General features: G+C 42.8%; 1 protein-coding gene across 5 annotated transcripts in view; it reads right to left on the reverse strand.

Moving 5' to 3' along the window:
- LOC122543281 (uncharacterized) overlaps window positions 1-23949 on the reverse strand; it is a 43800-nt gene that overhangs the window by 4523 nt on the left and 15328 nt on the right. The window contains exons 1-4 of one of the 5 annotated variants that reach the window (XM_087985562.1): window positions 21277-21395; window positions 19060-19238; window positions 15703-15805; window positions 8921-8988 (exon numbers count right to left, since the gene is read on the reverse strand). In XM_087985562.1, coding sequence (XP_087841688.1) covers window positions 8921-8988; window positions 15703-15762 — 128 coding nt within the window. In that variant the 5' untranslated portion in view covers window positions 15763-15805; window positions 19060-19238; window positions 21277-21395. Of the gene's footprint in view, window positions 1-8920; window positions 8989-15702; window positions 15806-19059; window positions 19683-21276; window positions 21415-23949 lie in introns of those variants that run through there. The other 4 variants (XR_015755743.1, XR_015755741.1, XR_015755742.1 and 1 more) reach the window with 4 other exon arrangements.

The raw sequence follows: 23949 nt of genomic DNA on the forward strand, positions 1-23949 counted from the left end.
CTTAAATGTACAGTTTATCATAGTGCTTTCCTTCTACAATGTGGGACAATACCCAAATTGTGATCTCTGTGATATCTTAGACAGCCTAGCAAGTCTAAGGTTGTAATGATTATCATTTATCAGGTTATTTCCTCACGGGTCCCGAGAGCCCAGGTCTGACTGCCCGGCGGGTCCCTGGTGCCTGGGTCCAACTGCCAGATGGGGTCCCTAATGCCTGGTGGATCCCTAGTGCCTGGGTCAGATTGCCTGGTGGGTCCCTAGTGCCTGGGTCAGACAGCCCGGTAGGTCTGTCATTTTAATGTGTGGCTTTCCAATGTGTCTTTAGTTAGGGATGGGGATAACAAATTCTGGCCTAAGAGAAACAGGTCTGCAGTTCCTAAGCATGACCATCCACTTTATTTCACCTAGCAGTGACCTCTTTTTCATAATCACATTGTCTGCTTGTATCATAGATTGACACAGCAGAAAATGAAACAGTTGGGCCCACTGTGCATGTGCCAGTTGTTTGTAAGCCATTCACTGAGTACCACTCCGCCACTGCTTTTGGTGATGTTGCCAGCAGTGAAAAGCTGCTTGCCCAAGATTTCCATCGCATTACTGCAGTGTCAGACTGCGATTAAATAACATTGGGCCTCAAGAAGTGACATGGGACTTCTAACGGCTCTCCAACCAGTTGGGAGGGACCATTTTAGAACTTAGTTCCACGTTTTAACTCCGTTTATCAGTCCACAGATGCTGCTCGAGCATTTCCAACGTTTTCTGTTTTCCCTACATTTAACAGTGCAGTAATATCAATATTTCATCTTCAATATTCAATTCTGACGACTACTGCTCTTGACTTTTGGCAGGTTTCCCACACCTGTGATGAAGGATCTCTTGAGCTTGTTTTTTTGAAAGGGCAACAATTGAACTGCCCCCAAATCTAAATACTAAATTTGTACCTGCTCCATTCCTGAGATTCAGTATCCCAGAGTTTTAAACTTCAGATCTGCTAGTTCTAAACAATGAATACAATAACTCCGTACAGAAATTCGTTCCAGTTACATTGAGAAGCCATGTTGGTCACTGCATTTTGTGACTCATAATCACAACAAAGCCTGCTCTAAAATGCTTGTGCGACACAGGAACACAATCAGAGTTAACGTTTCAGGTCCAGTGACCCTTCTTCAGAACTGGAGAAGGGTCGGAAAAAGAGCCACTGGACTCGAAATGTTAACTCTGATTTCTCTCCACTGATGAGTTTTTCCAGCAATTTCTGTTTTTGTTTCTGAATTCCAGCATCCTCAGTTCATCCGGTATTTTTTGGACAGGAACATAATCGATCCTCGGAGAAAGTGAGGATTGCTGGAAATCACAGTCGAGAGTGTAGTGCTGGAAAAGCACAGCAGGTCAGGCAGCATCCGAGGAGCAGGAGAATCAACATTTTGGGCATAAGCCCTTCATCAATCTTGATGAAGGGCTTATGTCCGAAACGTCGATTCTGCTGCTCCTCGGGTGCTGCCTGACTGCTGTGCTTTTCCAGCACCACACTTTCGACATAATTGATACTGTCCTGTTCAAGGCTAATCTATTCCGAACTTAATTTCATAATTTAAAATTCTAACACAAGATTGACTTTCACTCCCCATTTGGTCTTCCAGTGATGATGTAGGGCCCTCATGGAGTCACCCTCCTGTCTTTCTCAACTATCTGCAGGAACAGCAGTGCACTACGATCTCTGTTTACACTCATACCATTTTCTTGTTGTTGATTGGCCATCTCATCTTCAAATCTATCAGTGCTCCAAAACTTCAGTTCTGATTGGCAACGTCAGTACCCAAGAAGGCACGAATGTACAATGTTTAGCACCAATCAGTGAGCATCTCCACTTCTGACCTTATGACGGAGGCAAGGTCATTGATGAAGAAACTGAAGATGGTTGGGCTTGAATCATATCCCTCACCTTAGTTTATCAGAGTAATTCAAACCACATAGTGCACATGCATTGAAAGGGGAGATATAAAGAAGGCATTTCAACATGGGCAAGGCCAGAACTACACAATAGTCAATGATCAATCCAACAGGAGAATCAGGAGAAAGTTCTCTCTCCAGATGGTAAGAATGTGGAACTCGATACCATAGGGAGTGGTCAAGATGAATGGTCAATGTATTTAAGGGAAAGCTGGATTAACACAAGGACAAAAGAAATGGAAAGATATGCTGTTAGATTAGATTAGATTAGATTACAGTGTGGAAACAGGCCCTTCGGCCCAACAAGTCCACACCGACCCGCCGAAGCGAAACCCACCCATACCCCTACATTTACCCCTTACCTAACACTACGGACAATTTTTAGTATGGCCAATTCACCTAACCTGCACATCTTTGGACTGTGGGAGGAAACCGGAGCACCCGGAGGAAACCCACGCAGACACGGGGAGAACGTGCAAACTCCACACAGTCAGTCGCCTGAGTCGGGAATTGAACCCGGGTCTCTGGCGCTGCGAGGCAGCAGTGCTAACCACTGTGCCACCGTGCCGCCCAAAATGGACAAGAGTCAGAGGCAGATGTGGTAGACAAAACAATTTTTTTCTCTGGGATGTAGACACTACATAACATAGGGAGAATATGTAAGATTTGCCATTAATTATTCAGTGTGACATCACCAAAAACTGACAGACAAAATGTAGCTGTGACATGATTAATATAGATTTACAAGATCAATGGAGTCAAATCTATAAGGAGTCTTCTGTTTAAAAAAAGGTCTACAATGGCATTTAACTTGCGAAAAGCTGTCCCAGGTGGCTCACTTGCCCCAATGCTCTGGAGCATGATAGAGCAGGAAACACCCAAGCCATATGCACAGTTTGTGCTAATCTAAGCCATATTAAATAACTGACATCAACAATCCAGAGTTTAAAAGAGTGGCCAAGTTTCCTATTCCTGATTATTATCCAAATTACTACTGGGATGGAGACTGAGTGTGGCACTGGGAAAGACAGATCAATCTTTGTTGCTATCCCCATATAGAAGAAAAACAACTTGGAACTTCTGTATTAAATTGCATCTCAACATGGCTATATAGCCCAAACCTCTTCACAGGAACATTTTCAAAACAAAATTGCCACTGCCCTGCTTTTACCCTAACCTGGTGGGCCAAAGTCCCATCCCCAAAGTGCCACTCTGCCGTAGCGCTGAACTTGTTTTTTCTGGTTTCTCTCACCTCGTTTTCTCAGAGTCCGTGTCCATGATGTTCCCTCTTCTTGACCCTGTTGCTATTAACATGCTGACCTCACAACTTTGCTTCCTGGTTCCCTCTTCAGCTGCTGTTGCTCTCCTTTAAATCAGCCATCATCTCTGCCTTCCTCAAAAAAACAAATCTTCTCCCCGTATCTTTGCAAACTGGATTAGAGTAGTGCTGGAAAAGCACAGCAGTTCAGGCAGCATCCGAGGAGCAGGAACATCGACGTTTCGGGCAAAAGCCCTTCAAGCTCTATTCCTGATGAAGGGCTTTTGCCCGAAACGTCGATGTTCCTGCTCCTCGGATGCTGCTTGAACTGCTGTGCTTTTCCAGCACCACTCTAATCCAGCATAGAACATAGAAAAATACAGCGCAGTACAGGCCCTTTGGCCCTCAATGTTGCGCCGATCCAAGCCCACCTAACCTACACTAGCCCACTATCCTCCATATGCCTATCCAATGCCCCTTTAATTGCCCATAAAGAGGGAGAGTCCACCACTGCTACTGGCAGGGCATTCCATGAACTCACGACTCGAAATGTGCATCTGCAGTCATTGTTTTTACAAAGTATCTTTGGCAAACTACCAGCCCATCTCCAACCTCGCTTTCTTCTCCAAAGCCACTGAACAAATTGTCACAAAATATGAAGTGTTACATTTTGGTAAGGCAAATCAGGGTAGGACTTCCACAGTTAATGGTAGGGCCCTGGAGAGTGTTGCCTAGGGGTGCAGGCATATAGTTCCTTAAAAGTGGAGTTGCAGGTAGACAGGGTGGTGAAGACGATGTTTAGTATGCTTGCCTTCATTGGTCAGAACATAGCGTATAGTAGTTGGGACATCATGTTGTGGTTGTACAGAACATTGGTGATGCCACTTTTGGAATACTGTGTACAGTTCTGATCACCTTGCTACAGGAAGGATATTATTAAACTTGAGAAGGTGCAGAAAAGATTTACAAGAAAGTTGCTGGGATTAGATTAGATTCCCTACAGTATGGAAACAGGCCCTTCGGTCCAACAAGTCTACACCAACCCTCCGAAGAGTAACCCACCCAGATGAGCTATAGAGAGAGGCTGATTAGACTGGGGCTTTTTTCCCTGGGTCATTGGAGTGACCTTGTAGAGGTTTATAAAATCATGAAGGGCATGGATTGGGTGAGTAGCCAAGGTCTTTTTCCTAGGGTGGGGGAGTCCAAAACTAGAAGGCATAGGTTGAAGGTGAAAGAGGAAAGATTTTAAAAGGACCTGAGGGGTAACTTTTTCATGCAGAGAGTGGCGAGTGCATGGAATGAGCTGCCAGAGGTGGTGGTGGAGGCTGGTACAATTACAACATTTAAAAGGAATCTGGATGGATATATAGGAGGGGTTGAGAGAGATATGGGCCATGTCCTGGCAAATGAGACTAAGTCAGATTGGGATGTCTGGTTGGTGCAGATGGGTTGGACTGAAGGGCCGTTTCCATGCTGTACGACTCTGTAACACCTCAAATCTGTTCCCATCCTTCCCAGAATTCCATGCTTGAATTTCTCCAGTAAGATTTCCAGTCCCAACACTGTCCCAAATGGCTTTTCTCCTCATCCTTCTCAACAGGTCACTATATCAAAGGCTGCAGGGATACCATTCTCCTCCAATCCCTCTCCACTGTTGTCCAGCTGGTGGCACTGCTATCACCTGGTCCCATTTTTGTCTACTAATCATTGCCACAGAATCATTATCACTTATCACTCTTCCTGCTCCTGCACCATTATCTTGAGTGCTCCCCACGAATCTATCCTCGGTTCCTCTTAATTCTCATTCACATGCTGCATTTCAGCATCATCATCCAAAATCACAATGCCAGTTCTCACTACCTACACTCAGCTCTTTCTCACCATCACCTCCCTTTACTCCTCTACAAAGTATGAAGTTGTCAGATTGTTTGGTGTTCCATAAAGCAGGGACCATACTCTCCAGGACACCCTGGCTCACTCCTCCTCCACTCGCAACATCTCCCCATGCAATCGCAGAAGATTTACACTTGCTTGTTTACCTCCTCATTCCTCACTATCAAAGGCGCAAGACACACCTTCCAGCTGAAGAGTGACTTACCTGCACTTCATTCAATCTAGTTTACTATATCTGCTGCTCATGTAGTCTCCTCTATACTGGGCAGACTGGGTGACCGCTTTTTGGAACATCTACATCTTGTCCATAGAAAACTGCCTGAGCTTCCAGTTACCTGCTACTTCAACACACCACCATGTTCTCTGGCCAACATTTCTGACTTGGGCAGCAAGCTGGAGGATCAGCATCTTATTTTCTACTTGGGGACTGTATGAAAGTGTAAGGAGTACTGTACCTTTAAGAGAATTGAAGGACTTAGCAAGCACACAGAGTGCTGGCGAATTTACAATGTAACATTTGGTCCAGCCGCTAGAAGTATTTGGGTTGCTATGAGACAAAAACAAATTTAGTTTAAGTTATGCCCCACGATACTAAACTCCAATCAAGTTTGAATTTGGTGTTTTGACAATATTAAAACCAATGAAATGATCTGATGCTTTGGGGTATAAGACCAGGAAAAATTGAACAATTGGGGGGAGAACTTCCAAAAGACCAACAGGTGTAGGCTGCAAGTAAGAACTCTCTGAGAGGTAACTGGTTGGAGGAGGAGTTTGCACAGGAAAAAAGATCAATACCGACCTGGAGAGCAAATCTACAGAGGAAGATACAAAGAGAAGATTCGACAGCTGGCTAGTTTTGAAATTTGAATTTTTCTGTAGATCTTAATTGGGGGTTTTATCGGACCAGAATTGTTGTAGAGAAAATAAAAGATAGGTTAGAGAAAGGAGCTGTAAATAGTTGCTAGTTAATTATTCTCTATTAGACTTTTAAAACAAAATAAAGTTGTTAATTTTTACTTTAAATAGTGACCTTTGGGATAGTTCTTGCCTCTCGAATTGTAACAGATTACAACACGAGTTAAATAATTTCTGTGTTGCTGGTTTAAATAGGGGGGGGGGTTACCCCTTGTCATAACACAAACCCTGCAGCCTTCAGGACTTAATATTAAGTTCAATAATTGTACAGTCTGAGCACCCTCTTCCATGTCCTTTACCCATCCCCACACTCCAGGCCCTGTCATGGGCTTTCAGCACAGTCAACCTCACAAGTTGAATCAGGAAATATTTGGGCAAATGACCAAACGTTTGGTCAAAGCAGTAGGCTTTCAGGAATGTCTGGAGTGCAGAGAGAGATGGGGAGGAAATTCCAGAACTTGAGGACTCTGCAGCTTTAGGCTAATGATGTAGCACTTTGAGTGAACAAGACTTGGTGCATGGGCAGAAGAGCTTGCAACGGAGGGGCAGAAGATGAGAGGGCGATCAGGAGTTTTTGTTTTAATTCTATCATGGGGTGCAAGCATTTCTGGCAAGACCAGCATCTGTTTCCCCATTCTTAGTTGCCCAAAGTGGCTTGCTAGGTCATTTCAGATGGTGATAGTGACATAGCGGTAATGTTACTGGGATAGTAGTCCAGGGCAGCACGGTGGCTTTAGTGGTTAGCACTGCTGCCTCATAGCGCCAGGGACCCGGGTTCAATTCCAGCCTGGGTGACTGTCCGTGTGGAGTTTGCACATTCTCCCCATGTTTGCGTGAGTTTCCTCCGAGTGCTCCGGATTCCTCCCGCAATCCAAAGATGTGTAGGTTAGGTGAATTGGCCATGCTAAATTGTCCCATAGTGTTCAGGGATGTGTGTTTGGGTGCATTAGTTTGGGGTAAATGTAGCATAATAAGGTAGGGGAATAGGCCCAGGTGGGTTACTCTTCGGAGAGTCGGTGTGGAGTCATTGGGCCAAATGGCCCGTTTCCAAACTGTAGGGATTCTATGGTTCTAAGATTACCAAATCCAGCTAAGGTTCTGGGCACATAGATTCAAAACCCACTGTGGCAAATAGTAAAACTTGAATTGAATACAAAGTTGCCCTAATGGTGCCCATGTAATCACTGCTCATTGTAATAACAATTCATTTGGTTCACTAATGCCCTTAAGGGAAGGAAATCTGCCATTCTTAACTAGCCCAAAGTCTACATATGACTCCAGAGCCACAGCAATGTGATTGATTCTTAATTACCCTCTGGGCAATTAGCAGTGGGCAATAAACGTTGGCCTAGCCAGCAACACACACACCCTGTGAATGAATGTTTTTAAAAAGTAAGAGTCATTATATTGCTGTTGGTCAGGAGTCACATGTAGGACAGACCAGATAACAAAGATAGACTTCCTTTCCCAAAGGACATAAGTGAACAAGATGGGTTTTTACAGCAATTGCTGATAGTTTCCTGACCATTATTGAGACTTATAGAGTTAGAGTCATACAGCATGGAAACAGGCCCTTCGGTCCAACCGGTCCATTTTGACATAATCCCAAATTAAACTATCTGCTCCTGACCCATATCCTTTCAAACCTTTCCTATTCGTGTATCCATCCAAATGTCTTTTAAATGTTGTAACTGTGCCCACATCCATCACTTCCTTCGGAAGTTCACTCCACACACAAACAAAACTCTAAAAAGTTTGCCCTCATCTGTTTAAATGTCCCTCCTCTCACCTTAAAAAATGCCCCCTTAGTGTTGAAAGCCCTTATCTTAGGGAAAGGGCACCTACCATTAACCCGATCTATACCCCTCATGCTTTTATAAACTTATATAAGGTCACCTCTCAACCTATGTTCCACTGAAAAAAGTCCCAACCTATCTAGCCTTTCTTCTAACTCAAACCTTCCATACCCAGCAACATCCTGGTAAATCTCTTCTGAACCCTCTCCAGTTTAATAATAGCCTTCTGATAACTAGGCGACCAGAACTGGACACAGTATTCCAGAAGAGAATGTCCTGTACAATATCAGATTTATTATTTAAATTCCCACCAGCTGCCATGGCGGAATTTGAACCCTTGTCTCTCTGGATTACCAGTCCAGTGACATTACCACATCTCCCCCAGGACTGCATTGAAACAATCAAGTCTCGAGTTAACAAAGGTACGAATGAACGTTTCAGCAGATCAGCTGACGTAGGAGTGAAGTTGGCTGATGTTACAAAGAGTCTACAGTCAGTGGGTACGCACAAAGATTAGCCACTGCTACACAGTCTTGTTTTATTTTCAAAGAGGCAGAAGAACAATTGAGAAATAAGAAAAATACAGCTGTAGGCAAACAGTGACGCAAAGAAACACAGTAGGAAGATATTGGCTGGACTGCCGACTAATTGTCAGCAAGAGATAGCGAAACTAAGGTGCAGAACCTATAGCTCCAAGCCGCCACAGCAGAGGACTTCTGGACAGCAAGAGTGGGAGTTATGTGGCAATGAGCAGATCCAAAAACAGGACAAAACACCAAACATTGACAGCTCTGTCAGCAGCAAACTAAGTAACCCTCTGCAGTCTCTCAAACTGCACTTTCCTCCAAAGAGGAATCTTAGACAATTTACAGAAAGCTATTGTATCTCCCAATAGCTAGTGCCTTTCAGGAATTAGAAGACCCCATGTAGGTCCACAGTCTTAGGAAGAAAACGTTATTAAATCCTTAAAGTTACGTTAATGAAAACAAACTGCACTGTCCGCATCCAGCCTCAGCATGAGGCATATAACATGCTTCTAAAATCCATGGCAGATCAGTTAAACAAGTCATGCTCCCAGGCCCAACTACTGTCCAAAAACTAAACTCACTTTTGCAGAGGGTTGTTATTTTTGCCGAGGTTTCCTGATGTGATCCTTGTACATAGAATAGGCAACACCTGCAAAAGATTGAAATTTCAACATTACTGGGTCACCACTGTTCTTTCGCATTAGGAGTTTAGCTCATTGCTGCCTCAGTTTGCAAACTTACAATCCCAGTTATCATCTCGCAATCTCTGCTGAACTTGATGGTCACAGGTGGGGAATGATTGGAGTCTTGCCATTGACCTCAGTTTACAAGAACTGGGAAGGGGGATATCATCAAAGAGACCAGTTCAGGAATTTGGAAAGTCAAGACAGCACTGGTGGGGCTTGCAAGCCCACATGGTTAAATCTCACATTAAAAATGGATCCTTGGGGAAAGTGTCAGGGTAGCCAATATCTGAGCTATCAGCAGAGAAAAGGACAGGAGGGGTTCACTAAATGCCCAGCTTTACAAACAATGCTGAAATTGAAATCAGTTGGAAAAGGGAAAAAAGGAAGAGGATGCTACTAAATTTAATGACGTAAACTGAATTAACTGTAAAAATTAAAGATGCTTTATGCCACAGTAATTGTGAATAATGAACAGTTAGTTTGAAGCAGATGAGACACCTGGACACTGTTTGGGAGCCCAATCATCCAGCCACCAACTCACGTTCTCCCATGTCTACTTGAAAGACTGACATCCTATTTCTACAGATCTACTCTCCCGTATCTGAGCTCTGACACTGACTCTATGAAAAAAAGACAATTCCCAGTGCAGTATCAAGATCCTAGGGCTGGGAATTCATAATGAGCTCCAATTAACCTCTGTCCTTGGGATAGGGAGACTGGGTGAAGTGCCAGTTTGTACAAACTGGCTAGGAATGGAGAGGGAACAGCCAAGGAGTGGAACCCCTCCATGTCCCCCCCCCCCCCCCCCCACCTCCTCCCCTCCCTAAATAAAGAATATTTAGAGGTAACCATACAAAAACAAAAGCACAAACTTCAGTTAAGAAATACTTTACTGTGATTTCATCTTGTCATGAGGCTGCAAGTGAAAGACCATGTGACATTGCATCACTTCTTGTGATGATGTACTGGTATGCTTCAATTTGCATATGACATTGTCAGACCTAACTCATGATACTCCAAGGAGAAAGAGCTTTAGATTCCGGAGACCAGTCTGTGACAGCAAGAATGTGTTCAATATGGACAGGTTGAACCTGAACAGAGTTGGGACCGATATTCTCACATGCAGGTACAGAGGTGAGAACAAACTAATTCATCAAGGGATTAAGTCACCAAGTCATAATATTCCACAATAGAAATAGAGGGCTTGGAGACTAAGTGAGAAATAATACAGAATTAAATGGTTCAGTGAAATTATGAAGAGGTCTAAGTTAGAGTTGGAGTGCATGTTAAGAATATTGGTGATTTGCAAGTACAAATTGCCATGTGGGACTATGATGCAGTGCTGATAATGGAGAACTGGTTCAATCAAAAAGGAAGGGTTGGATGCTCACCATTCCTGGGTGCAAAGTATTCAGGCAAGAGATGGAAGAAAGAAAAGGAGATGGAATCACAGTCTGGATGAAGAAAACTGTTGCCATGTTAGAAACAGAGTTAGAAAAGACAAAATCTATTTGGTTGGAGTTGAGGAACAATATGCAAGGAAGTTACTGGGAGGTGCATGAACCAGCGAACTAGAGAAACATTATAGTGCAGAAGGCAGCCTTTTGGCCCATCCTGTTTGCCCCAGCTCTCTAAAGTAACATTCGGACATAGTACCATCCTCCTGCATTTTCCCCATACCTCTGAGTGTTGTTTCTATTTAATCATCCAATGCTCTCTTGCCTCAATTGAATCTACCTCTATCATACCTCCAGGCAGTGCATCCATAAACCACTCATCATGTGAAGTTTCTCACATAACCTGAAATCTGTGCACTCTCATTCTCGATCATTTTGCAAACAGGAACAGTTTCTCCCTATCTACTACGCCTCCACCTCCTCCTCCTCCTCCTCCTCCTCCACCCGCCCCCCAACCACCACCACCACCACCACCACCCACCTCCTCTCCAAAGGAGAACTGTCCCAATTTCTTCAATCTATCCTCCTCACTGAAATGTGTCATTCCTGGAACCATTCTTGTAAATCGCTTCAGTGCGCACTCACGTGATCAGCGTAGTGCCCGAAACTGTACACAGTGCTCCAGTTGAGATCTAACTACTGACTTATACAGGTTCAATATGACCTCCTTGCTCTTATTACTTCATGCTTTATTGACCATACTCTAGTCCTGCCCTGCCACCATTCATGACATAAACATATACATCGAGGTCACTATGTTCCTGCACCCATTTTAGAATTGTACCCCTAACTTTATACTGCCTCTCCATGTTCTACATATTAAAATGAATCAACTCTCACTTCTCTGCATTCAACTGCCACCAATCTGCCCACTACACCAACCTGCCAATCTTCTTTCAGAGCTCTACACTGTCCTACTCATAGTTTACAATGCTTCTAAGTTTTGTATCATCTGCAAACTTTGAAATTGTCCTCAGTATACCAAGGTCCAGATCATTAATATGTATCAGGAAAAGCAAGGATCTCAAGGGGTGGCACAGTGGCTCAGTTAGCACTGCTGCCTTACAGCGCCACAAACCTGGGTTCGATTCCGGCCTTGGGTGACTGTCTGTGTGGAGTTTGCACATTCTCCCCGCATCTGTGTGGGTTTCCTCCAGGTGCTCTGGTTTCCTCCCACTGTCCAAAGATGTGCAGGTTAGGTGAAATGGCCATGCTAAATTGTCCACAATGTTCAGGGATGTATAGGTCAGGTGCATTAGTCAGGGGAAATGTAGGGTAATGGATCTGGATGGGATACTCTTTGGAGGGGCGGTGTGGACTTGTTGGGCTGAAGGGCCTGTTTCCACACTGTAGAAATTCTAATAGTGACCCCTAGAGAACTCCACAACAAATCTGACTCAAGCCCCAGAAATGTCCTTTATATGTTACTCTGTGGTTACTATGTCAGTCAATTTTGTATACACATTACAGATGTCCCCTTTATTGTATGACCTCTAACTTTTGGATGTAGGTTTGCTCGCTGAGCTGGAAGGTTCATTTCCAGACGTTTCATCACCCTACTAGGTAACATCTTCAGTGAGCCTCTGGCGAAGCACTGCTAATAATTTCTGCTTTCTATTTATATCTTTGGGTTTCTTTGGTTGGTGACATCATTTCCAGTAGTGATGTCATTTCCTGTTCTTTGCTTCGCCCGGAGGCCCACTGAAGATGTTACCTAATAGGGTGACAAAACATCTGGAAATGAACCTTGCAGCTCAGTGAACAAACCTACATCCAAAACCTCAACCTGAACTACAAATCTTCTTAAAACTCGCTAAGCTCTAACTTTGCTCACAAGTCTGCTTTGTGGAACAGTTGTTGTTGTGTCGCCATAGTCTTACCAGAGCATAGGGGCTGCTCTCTCATTAGAGAGAAGCAACTGGTGGTAATTTAACCTGAGGGCCACCAGACCTCAGGCAAGGGAACAGTTTGAGAAGGAGGGTCCTTCATGGTAACCTCAAACTCGTGATGGGAATTGAACCCACACTGTTGGCGTCACACCGCTCTGTAAATCAACAATCCAGCCAACTGAGCTAAACTAATGCCTTTTATAATAATAAAGTATAGAAAAGTATAGATAATACAAAACTTTAACTACCCAATATTGAATATAGTGCTTAGGGAGAATTCTAAACATATTCAGGAGAATGTTCAGGATCAGTGAGTTTTCTATTTGATGATCTGATCTTCAGGAATGAACTGGCTCAAGAGCAGAATGACACAATTGTGCAGCTCCCCTGGAATTGTGATCACAAATGTCATCAGCTTGGAATAGTTATGAGGAAGGCAATCTAGAAATAAAATAATACTGAATGAGAGCAAAACTAATTTTAATGAATTGAGGAAGGATGTAGCCTGGGTAAATTTGGAACCAACGACAGCCAAACAATCCTGTAATCAGGTAATGGGGAAGCTTTAAAGAAGCGATGATTCAGATTCAAAATAGGTGGACAAACAGAGCCCGAGCTCCCTGGATGATGGAGTTACAGAAGGATGAGGCAGGGGGAAAAAAAGGACATATGACCAATATTTGTTTGATAATAGAAGGAGGAATCAAGCTGAATTGGAACTCTGAAGGCAGGAAACATGTTTCCGCTGATGGGTGAGTGCTGATCCAGAGGACACAGCTTAAAAATACGGGGTAGACCATTTAGGACAGAGATGAGGAGAAACTTCTTTACCCAGTGAGTGGAGGCTGTGTGGAATGCTCTGCCCCAGAGGGCAGTGGAGGCCCAGTCTCTGGATTCATTTAAGAAAGAGTTGGATAGAGCTCTCAAGGATAGTGGAATCAAGGGTTATGGAGATAAGGCAAGAACAGGATACTAATTAAGGATGATCAGCCATGATCATATTGAATGGCGGTGCAGGCTCGAAGGGCAGAATGGCCTACTCCTGCACTTATTGTCTATTGAACACAACTATTCAGAAATATAAAAGCAAGTGAGAGGGACAAAGAGACAGCACAAAACAGCAGCTGATAGAAAGATAATCCAAAGGCACCTTAAAAGGTTTTCAGGGGAGTGCTGGGGCTGAATAGGGTCTAAAATGGAAATCTACTGATGCCCAAGTACATTATATCAGTGTTTACCAAGGAAGAGGAGGGTGCTGAGATACCAGATAGGATAAAAATAGATGAAGAGGTGGTACCAGAAAGGCTGATTGTAGTTAAAGGTGATAAGTTACCCAGTCTGGATGGAAGGGATCCTAGCTTGTTAAGGGGTAGAAGCTACAGACATTATAGCCACAATTTTCCAATAGACACTCAGGTAAGCCAGAGAGCTGGAGAACTGCAAATATTCTAAAGAAAAAGTACATTAAGAGCAAAACAGCAACAAGGGAGAGAATAGTGCCCTTTAAAGATCAACAAGGCCATCTATGTGTGGAACCACAGGAGATGGATGAGATTCTAAGTGAATATTTTGCGTCAGCATTTACTGTGGAGAAAGACATGGAGGCTTCTGCCTACCAGTTGCACTTTCTCTTTAAACTCAACATAATAATCCCTCATAAATCTTTTCTGCACATCATGCACATATAGCCACTGACACAAGCAATTAGTGACTACAGCACCCGGTGAGAATGAACCGCTCTCTTTTCTCCACTGTGTACTGTACATGTGCAGGAGCTGAGACAGAGACACATACTGTACCAGGCGAAATGATTCCATCCTGTTTACCTGAGTACTCTATATCTACAGGAACTAACACAGACACATCATATGGTACCAGACAGGAGTAAATCATACCCTTCTATTCACAGTATAGCGTACATGTACAGTAGCTGAAACTGAGACACACCCTGCATGTACTGTACCAGACGGGAGTGAATCATTCTCTTTTACCCACAGTGTCGTGTACATATAAAAGGTAAATCTGCCATAGTCCATAACTGGTGGCGTTTTAGCCTGAAGGTCATGACACCTCAGGCAAGGGGTGAGGTTGAGGAGGAGAGTCCTTCATGGCAACCTCAGCCAGTGCAGAAATTGAACAACCGGTGTTTGCGTTACTCGGCATCACAAAACAGCCGTCTAGTTAATTGAGCGGGTCGACCCGTGTTCGTACAGGACATAATACTAGCACACACAGAGACCATACTGTACCAGTTGGGAGTGAATCATTCCCTGTTACCGACTGCATACTGTATACGTAAAGCGAGTTTTGAGAAGATTTGTAGCTCAGGTTGAGGTTCTGGATGTAGGTTTGCTTGCTGAGCTGGAAGGTTCATTTCCAGACATTTCGTCACCCGACTAGGTAACATCTTCAGTGGGCCTCCAGGTGAAGCAATCATCCCAACATCCACAAATGAAGCTGCATCAGAACATTATTTCAACAAGCCACCACACACTGCAGCATAGAGGAACTACACAGAGCAGAGGAAAATCACCTATACCGTGTATTCAAAAAGAATGGGTACCCAATGAACACAGTCCGCCGATATCTCAGCAACAAATCTAAACAAGTAGACAAAACACGTCCAGAAACCCTAGCCACTCTCCCCTACAAAGGCATCTTGGAAATGACTGCCAGACTACTCAGATCCCTTGGCATCATGGTAACCCACAAACCCACCAACACACTAAAACAGCAGCTCATGAACTTGAAAGACCCTACACAGACAACAAGCAAAACTAATGTCATTTACAAAATACCATGCAAGGACTGTAACAAACACTACATTGGACAAACAGGCAGAAAATTAGCCACCAGGATACATGAACATCAACTAGCCACAAAACGACATGACCCTCTCACTAGTATCCTTACATACAGATAAGGAAGGACACCACTTCAACTGGAACAACACATCCATCCTAGGACAAGCCAAACAGAGACACGCACGAGAATTCCTAGAAGCATAGAGTTCTGGTTGGAATGCCACCAACAAACACATTGACTTGGATCCCATTTACCACCCCCTGAGAAAAAGAACAGGAAATGGCATCACCACAGGAAATGACATCACCAACCCAAAGAAACCCAAACATATAAATAGAAAGCAGGAATCAGCAGCAGTGCTTCGCCCGGAGGCCCACTGAGGATGTTACCTAGTAGGGTGACAAAACATCTGGAAATGAACCTTCCAGCTCAGCGAGCAAACCTACACCCTGTACATGTGAAAGAGCTGATACTGAGACACCACTGTAATAGATGGTACTGTTTTATGCCTCAGAGAGATTCATACCAAATGGAATGAACGGTGACTCCTTCGACTTTCTGAGAAGCTTGGAACTTTCAGTTTCATCCTGAGATGAGGACCAAGAATTATTCAATGATGACATCACTTTCTGAAAAAAAAAGAAAACCGAATGAAAAGAACAGAGAAAATGCTGAAGGGTAAATAACCTTAGTTCACAGTAGCACATAAAGCTTGAGAGAGACACTGCCCTTGTGCACACCATAAACAAACTACAATCATGGACCCCCCCCATCTAAGGGAACAGAGCATTGTAAAGGAAATCAAAGAGACTGGTGAGCTGCAATGCCCTGGCGTTGCTGCAGCAGCATAAGTCTATGTTTTGAAAGGCTTTAGGTTACAGCAGAAAACAAGCTTCATCTCCAAGGATGCATCAGAATTTTAAGTTGCAGTTGCTGGATAGGTGCAGCTCCAACAACGCTTCAGGTTTAACACCACCTAGAACAAAGCAACCTGTGGGATTACCACCATATCAACAAACATTCACTCACTCCCTCCACCACTGGCACACTGTAGCAGCAGTGTGTACCATCTTCAAGACGCACTTCAGAAATTCAGCAAGGTTCCTGAGTCGGCACTTTCTAAGCGCACAACCACTACCATCTAGAAGGACAAAGGCAGCAGATACGTGGAAACACCACTCCCTGCAAGCTCCTCTCTGAGCCACTCACCACCCTGACTTGGATATTCCTTCACCATTGCTGGGTCAAAATCCTGGAAGTTGCTTCCGAACAGCATTTTGGGTGTCCTTATATCACACAAGACTGCAACAGTTCAAGACAACAGCTCACCAGAACCATCATCTTATGGGCAGCTAGGGATGGGGAAAAAAATGTTGGCCTAGCCAGTGACACCTACATCACGTCAATGAATTTTTTTTAAGAACCCAAAGGCTTAGCCCTTCATTTCTGAAAGCTGTAATAAACATACACAATAGGATCAGATAAATGAGGGGCATTGCACGTGCATGCATGAATTGTTCCTGTGGCACAAACAGACTAGTGCCTTTCAAGTGTAGGACCAGTGGCATTCTGCTTAGCAGTTTAGCTGACTACTGACAAAACAAAGTTTCATATTCTGGGCCATTACAAGTTGTTCAAAACTGTTGGAACAAGTCAATAGATTTTCAGACTCATATCCTGTGTGAGCTTTGGAGATTAAGGTATTTAGATTGTAGACCTGGAAGGATATGAAAGGAAACAGATCAAATATGGGTAAGCAGGGTTGAGAAACATCAGTCAAAACCTATTTGAATGGCAGAACAGGCTCAAGGGATTAAACTGCATATGGAAATCTGGTTTGAAGGGCAAAAACTGGTGTTGAACATTCCTGGATACCAGGTGCTTAGAAATGTAGGAAAAGGAAAAATGGGGAAGGGTGGTGGTGTTGAGCAAGGAGAGCATTGCAGTGCTGGAGGAAGAATATGTCTCAGAGGATTCAAGGGCTGGAGCTAAGGTACATAAAAATATGTGCAATTACATTGCTCAATGTAGATTATAGGTTACCAATTAGCGGGGATGATATACAGGAACACATATGTAAAGAAATTAGAGAGATGCAAAAGCTATAATGGGACACATTAATTATCTGAATATAGACTGGGATAGTAGTAAAGGGCGGAAAGGGGCAAGTGTTTCTAAAGTATGCTCAGCAGAATTTTCTATAGCATTAAGTGTCCAGTTCAATGAGAAAGGAGACCCTGCTAGACCTGCTTCTTGGGAATGTGGTCAAGTAGATCAAGTGTCAATGGGTGAACATTGAGAGAACAATGATCATTGTATAAGAAGATTCTGGATGGCTGTGGAAAAGCTCAAAGAGCAACCTGGAGCAAAAATAATTTATTGGGGGAACAATGGATCTGGGCTGAGTAAATTTGAGTCAAAGGTTTGTTAAAAAAGTGATCATTGAAGAATGGGATACCTTCAGAGAAGAGATGGTTCAGGCACAATCAAAGATATATTCACTTGAGGTAAAGGTAGGGCAAACAAAGCCAGAGTTCCCAGGATACAAAAAAGACAGAAGCTAAGATAAAGAAGAAAAGTCTGCTTATGATAGATGTCAGGTAGAAAATATAATTGAGCATCAGGCTGAATACAGAATTTTCAAAGGGAAGGTGAGAGAAAACACAGGAAAAGCAAAGAGGGAGTATGAGAAAAAAGACTATGAAAAGGAATTCCAAAATTCTCTCAAGGCAAATTGTAAAGAACACTTTTGTTTCTTGATTATGTACTAAATATGGGAAAGGATACTGCTTTAAACCAAGGAAATGGTGTTAGTATATATTTGCAGATTTAAAACCAAGTTACTGGCACACACTGGTACACATAGTTGCATTTACAATGTTGCCTTATTTAAGTAGTGAGGTAACATTCCAGACAGCTGCTCTAGAGGTGCGTAATAACATATCTGAACAGGTTGATTAGAAAAATAGGTTAAATTTTAAAAAAATATTGAAGGTGACTGAACATATTGAGAGAACAGTTTGTAAAGCATAACATATCTTGGGCCTTATTTTTATTGTTCGTTCATATGACATGGTCATCACTGGCTGGGCCAGCATATAATGCTTGTCCTAGTTGCCCCTTAAGAAGATGGTGGTGAGCTGCCTTCATGAACCACTGCGGTCCATGTGCTGAAGGTCGACTCATAATGCCCTCAGGATAGTAAGTGGCTTGGAGGGCACTTACAGGAGGCGGTGTCCCAAGTATCTTCTGCCCTTGTCCTGATGGAAGTAGTTGAGTTTGGAAGGTGCTGTCTGAGGATCTTTGGCAAATTTCTGCAGTGCGCCTTGTAGATGGTACACACTGCTGCTGCTGAACAAGGGTGGAGTGACTGATTGTTTGCGAATGTGGTTCCAATCAAGTGGGCTGCTTTGTCCTGGAAGGGTCAAGCTTCTTGAGTGTTATTGGAGCTGCACCCATCCAGGCAAGTGACAAATATTCCATCACACTCCTGATTTGTGCCTTGTAGATGGTGAACAGGCTGTGGGGAGTCAGGAGGTGAGTTACTTGCCACAGTATTTCAAGCATCTGACGTGTTCTTGTAGTTAATGTACTTATAATACATTAGCAAGTCCATATCAGTTTCTGGTCAATTTTAACCCCCAGGTTATTGATAGTGAGGGAAGCAGTGATGGTAATACCATCAAATATCAAAGGTCAATGATTAGATTCTTTCTTGTTGGAGATGGTCATTTGTGTGGCATGAATGTTACTTGCCCACTTGTCAGCCCAAGCCTGGATATTGTCCAGGTTTTATTGCATTTGGATATGGACTGCTTTAGTATTTGAGTCGTGAATGGTGCTGAACATTGTGCATTCATCGGCAAACATCCCCACTTCTGACCTTATGATGGAGGGAAGGTCATTGATGAAGCAGCTGAAGATGGTTGGGTCTAGGACACTCCCTTGAGAAATTCCCGCAGAGATGTCCTAGGATTGAGAAAATTGATCTTCAACAACCACGACCATATTCTGATGTGCCAGGTATGACTCCAACCAGCAAAGAGTTGAGCAGAATGAAGGCTTTGGAGAAATTGCAGAAAAGATTCAAGAGAATACTTCCACGTATGAGGAGTTTGTTAGTTATGTGAAAATAGATTTGATATTATGACAATAGACAATAGATGCAGGAGTAGGCCATTCAGCCCTTCGAGCCTGCACCGCCATTCAATATAATCATGGCTGATCATTCCTAATCAGTATCCTGTTCCTGCCTTATCTCCATAACCCTTGATTCCACTATCTTTGAGAGCTCTATCCAACTCCGTCTTAAATGAATCCAGTGAGTGGGCCTCCACTGCCCTCTGGGGCAGAGCATTCCACACAGCCACCACTCTCTGGGTGAAGAAGTTTCTCCTGAGCTCTGTCCTAAATGGTCTACCCCGTATTTTTAAGCTGTGTCCTCTGGTTCGGCACTCACCCATCAGTGGAAATATGTTTCCTACTGCCAGAGTGTCCAATCCTTTCATAATCTTATACGTCTCAATCAGATCCCCTCTCAGTCTTCGAAACTCAAGGGTATACAAGCCCAACAATATTTTGGGATTGTTTTCCTTGCAAAGGAGAAGAATGAGAGGAGATTTGATAGAGGTATTCAAAATCATGAGGAATCTGGACAGAGTGGATAGGAAGAAACTGTTCCCCTTCATGTAAGGATCAAGAACAACAGCGCATAGATTGAAAGCAATGGTCAAACTAGCAAAAGTGAGAGGAAGAAAAGCTTCTTCATGCAGTTCTGGAATGCAATGAACTTAAGACACAGATTGCCAAATGATATTATGATGTTTCAGCAATAAGACCTAGCTTAAGGGCAGATCCAGATATTAAATATTCCTGGTTACAGGGTGTTTAGAAAAGTAAAGAAGGAGGAAAGGAGAAGGGTGACATTTTTGGTTGAGAGCATTGCAGTTTTGGAAAATGTGGATGTTTCAAAGAGTTCAAGGTCAGAATCAATTTGACTAGACCCAAGGAATAAGAAGGGTGGAATTACCTTGCTCTGTGATATACAGACCACGACCTAGTGGGAAGGATATGGAGAAGCAAATCTGCAAGTAAATTTGAGAGAGGTGTAAACACCACAGTTATAATTGGGAATTTTAATTGAATACATTGTCTGGGATAATGGTAGCAAAGGACAAATGTTCCTAAATGTGTTTGGGAGAATTTTCTACTGCAGTTATGTCCAGTCAAACAAAAAAGGCAATGCTAGAGCTGGTTCTTGGAAATGAGGTGGGCCAAGTAGATTAAGAGGTCTGCGTACAGAAAAGAAAAAGTATTGATTGAGTGAATATTAAGGGGGCGGTAATCATTGAACCATAAGGTTGAAGGTGATGGTAGAATATGACATCGATTAATCCAGAGTAAAAATAATTAACTGCCAGGCTTTAATGGGGCAAGAACAAAGCTGAATAGACTGAAATTAAAAATTGTTGGGAAAAATAATAGTGGAATATATGTTCAGGCTGCATGTTTTAAACAGTAAATTAGAGCGGCTGCATTGGCTAATACTGGAGTAAATTGGATTAGATGGATTTCTGAAGTTAAGGTTGTTGCTTTAAAGTTAAAATTTTGAAACAAAAGTCAGAGTGAAACAGTAAGGGCGGACGTGGCGAGGGACGGGCAAACAGAGATACATAAAGGGAAAAGTAAATACTTTTTCTTCAGTTCAAACTGATTTTTATCATACAACTGTGAACAAATGTATCGAGTTGTAGGGATGGGAAGTGGATTGAAGGAGAAAATAGGCAGGAGACTCCTCTAGTTTCTTGACAAACTTTTGGTGTGCGGGGGGGGGGGGGGGGGGGGGTGAGGGTAGAAGTAGTGAGCAAATGAAAAGGAAATCAAGATATGTTGAATAGTGGGTCAAAGGGCAAAAGAGGTGGACTGGAGGATTATGGAGTTAAATATGATGAATATGACAGGGAATGAAATTTATCATATACGGTATGAGGGGAGCTCGGTTCGAGTCCCACCTGCCCTGGAAGTGTGCCATAACATATCGAGGTTAGTTAAAAGAACATTCTGGTATTCGAGGATGCTGACTCAGTAGTAACGTCCCTACCTCTAGACCATAAGATCAGGTTCAAGTCACACCTCTGGACATGATGGTCGTGGAGATGTGTCATAACATGTCCAAATAAGTTGATGAACGACTAGATCAGAAAAGACTATACATTCAAGACTTGCCACTGAAAGCCCCTGTCCTTAGCATTTCCAACTGCAGCTTTCTCTCTCCCCGCCCGTTCATTGGTGGAGGTCTCAAATAATGTGCGTTTCCATTGGCTCTTCAACTGACGACAGCACGCAGACTCCAGGCCGTGGTTGCCAGGCAACCGTTTTCTCCCCTCAGCAGCTTTTAATCAAACTCTGTGATATCCCGAATCACACCGGGAGAGTTCCCAAAGCCCACCATCTTCCCCCTCCCCAGGTATGCTTTCCATTTGTTTGAAGATTTGAGGCATGTAGATAACCGATGGACGCACAAGTCAGTTTGACGGCCCTGGTCACTTCCCTCCCAACATCCTGCATTATTCTCCTCCGGGATCTCTTACCACAAACAGGTCAGGTCAGAAAATCCAGGCCACTGTTTACACCCCACCTCTACAACTAGGTAAATGTCAAATTGAAGTAATTTTAGGATATCAAATCCACACCCACTATTTTAGGACCTCGCTGAGTACAAACTTCATAAAGATTTATTTTGTGTGTGTGTTGTTGGGAGACCCAAAGACCTAAAACTGCTGTGTAATGTTCACTGTTCGTTCCGATTCTAGACTATTCAATAACCTGTTCCTCTTTTCAAACCTCCTAGCTTGCATCTCTCCCACATTCAAAACCTTCCACGGCCCCACTCAATGTCCGTCGAACCACCTTGTCCAAATTCTCACTTGGTGCCCAATTTCCCTCAAACTATTTCGCTGTGTTTTAAAGGCTCCACTTAATACTTTACAACATCGTCAACTATCCAAAATAGAAACAAACTTGGATTGCGCTTCAAAACCTCGCAAAAACATTACAACAATATCATTTATAATAAAATGCAATGCATAAGTATTATTTTAAGTATATGTGGAAAATAAATATTCTGACAGTTCTTTTAAAGGGTCCAGGTTTGATCCACCATTCAATGTTGAGCAATGCTGGGAGCTACAACTGGCTTTGATACCCTGGAATTCGATTGGGAAAGAAAACGCTCACCCATAATTTTCACTCAGAAGATGCCACTGGACAGAATTCAGAATGCATGGAGACACTGAACACGAGTAGAATCAGGTGGATAAAGGTCACTTAGGTGAGGTACTGCAATATAACACATGGATTCACAGCTCAAAGGTTCAACACAGACAATTAAGAAGAAAAATCAAAATAGATTAATCATATTAAATAGTGTTCTATTACCTTCGATTCCTGTCATTCAGAGCACAGAGACCTGGTGTATATGTGCATAGGTCTCTAAAGGTGGCAGGACAGGTAGAGCAAGCAGTTAATAAAATGCATAATAACCTAACCTTTATTTATAGAGGCACAGAGTACAGGTGCAAGGTGGTTATAATGGACAAGACACTGGTTCAACCTCAGATGGACAGGATGTTAACTTATGGAATGCATGCAGAAAAAGGTTTATGAGAATGATTCCAGGGTTAAGAAACTTCAGATATGAATATAGATTTGAGAAGTTAGGACTACTTTCCTTGATGAGAAAACAAAGATTTTCTATAAGTTTTCAAAATCATGGGGGGTGGTGGGGCTAGAAAGAATAGATGGAGAAAAACTGTTCCTTCTCGTAAAAGAATTTAGAATGAGAGCGCACAGACTTGCAACGGAAGCAGTTTTTAATGCAAAAACAATTCACAGTAATTAGGAACTGGAATGCACCATTTGAAAGTGTGATTGAGGCAGATACAATTGAGGCATTCAAGAGGGTACTGGATGATTATTTAAATAGAAACAAATGTGCAGGGTTGGGGGGGGAGAAGGCAGGAAAATGACACTGAATCATAATGCTCAGAATTGGTGCAGACATAATGGGCTGAATGGCCTCATGCATCATAACAACTGTGTGTGTGTGAACACTTGAATCTGTTTCATTTGGAAATATGAAATGTTGGTACATACACATCTATTAATCAAATTGCCTGTTAAATAAGTAATCCACAGCACCAGTATGCTATCTGTTTGACATCTTAACAGAACAATCTGGAAAACATGTCTCAAACGGTTTTTTAAAAGGGTAAAATGTGGTAATGCTTTTTTGTACAAAAAAGGTGCCAGTTTTACAGTAGTTCAAAGTTGAGGTCTCTGTTGTTCCTGAGCCACATTGTTTTAGCATATTATAAATCCTCTAAATTGAGTTTTTTTCCCTAATCACCTGAATTAATTTCCTCTCAAATGAAAACAACCTGGTTCAGTGACACATTCTCCAATGTGGTTATGAATTAACAAGCAGACTAAGAATTCTGCTGAGAAGGCTTTGAACCCAGAACTACTTATTCCTCAAACTCCAATTACCACATTCTATGTACATCCATATGTACATTCTATAGAAATCACAGAATGTGTCTTACGTGCTGCAGAGAGGAAATCTTACCTGTACTCATGCTTTTTTTTTTGCTGTGTTCGGAATAATTTTTCCTCCAAGGTCTATCATAAGTATTTACACTAAATTAATCTTTGCCAGAACCTCAAACTACAGAACTGATTACCTCACTCGACTTTCCTATCCACAACTATGAGC

Source organism: Chiloscyllium plagiosum, unplaced genomic scaffold, assembly GCF_037043375.1.
Source record: "Chiloscyllium plagiosum isolate Xiang-an unplaced genomic scaffold, Cpla_swu_hap1 HiC_scaffold_53X, whole genome shotgun sequence".
In the NCBI taxonomy this organism is placed as follows: domain Eukaryota; kingdom Metazoa; phylum Chordata; class Chondrichthyes; order Orectolobiformes; family Hemiscylliidae; genus Chiloscyllium; species Chiloscyllium plagiosum.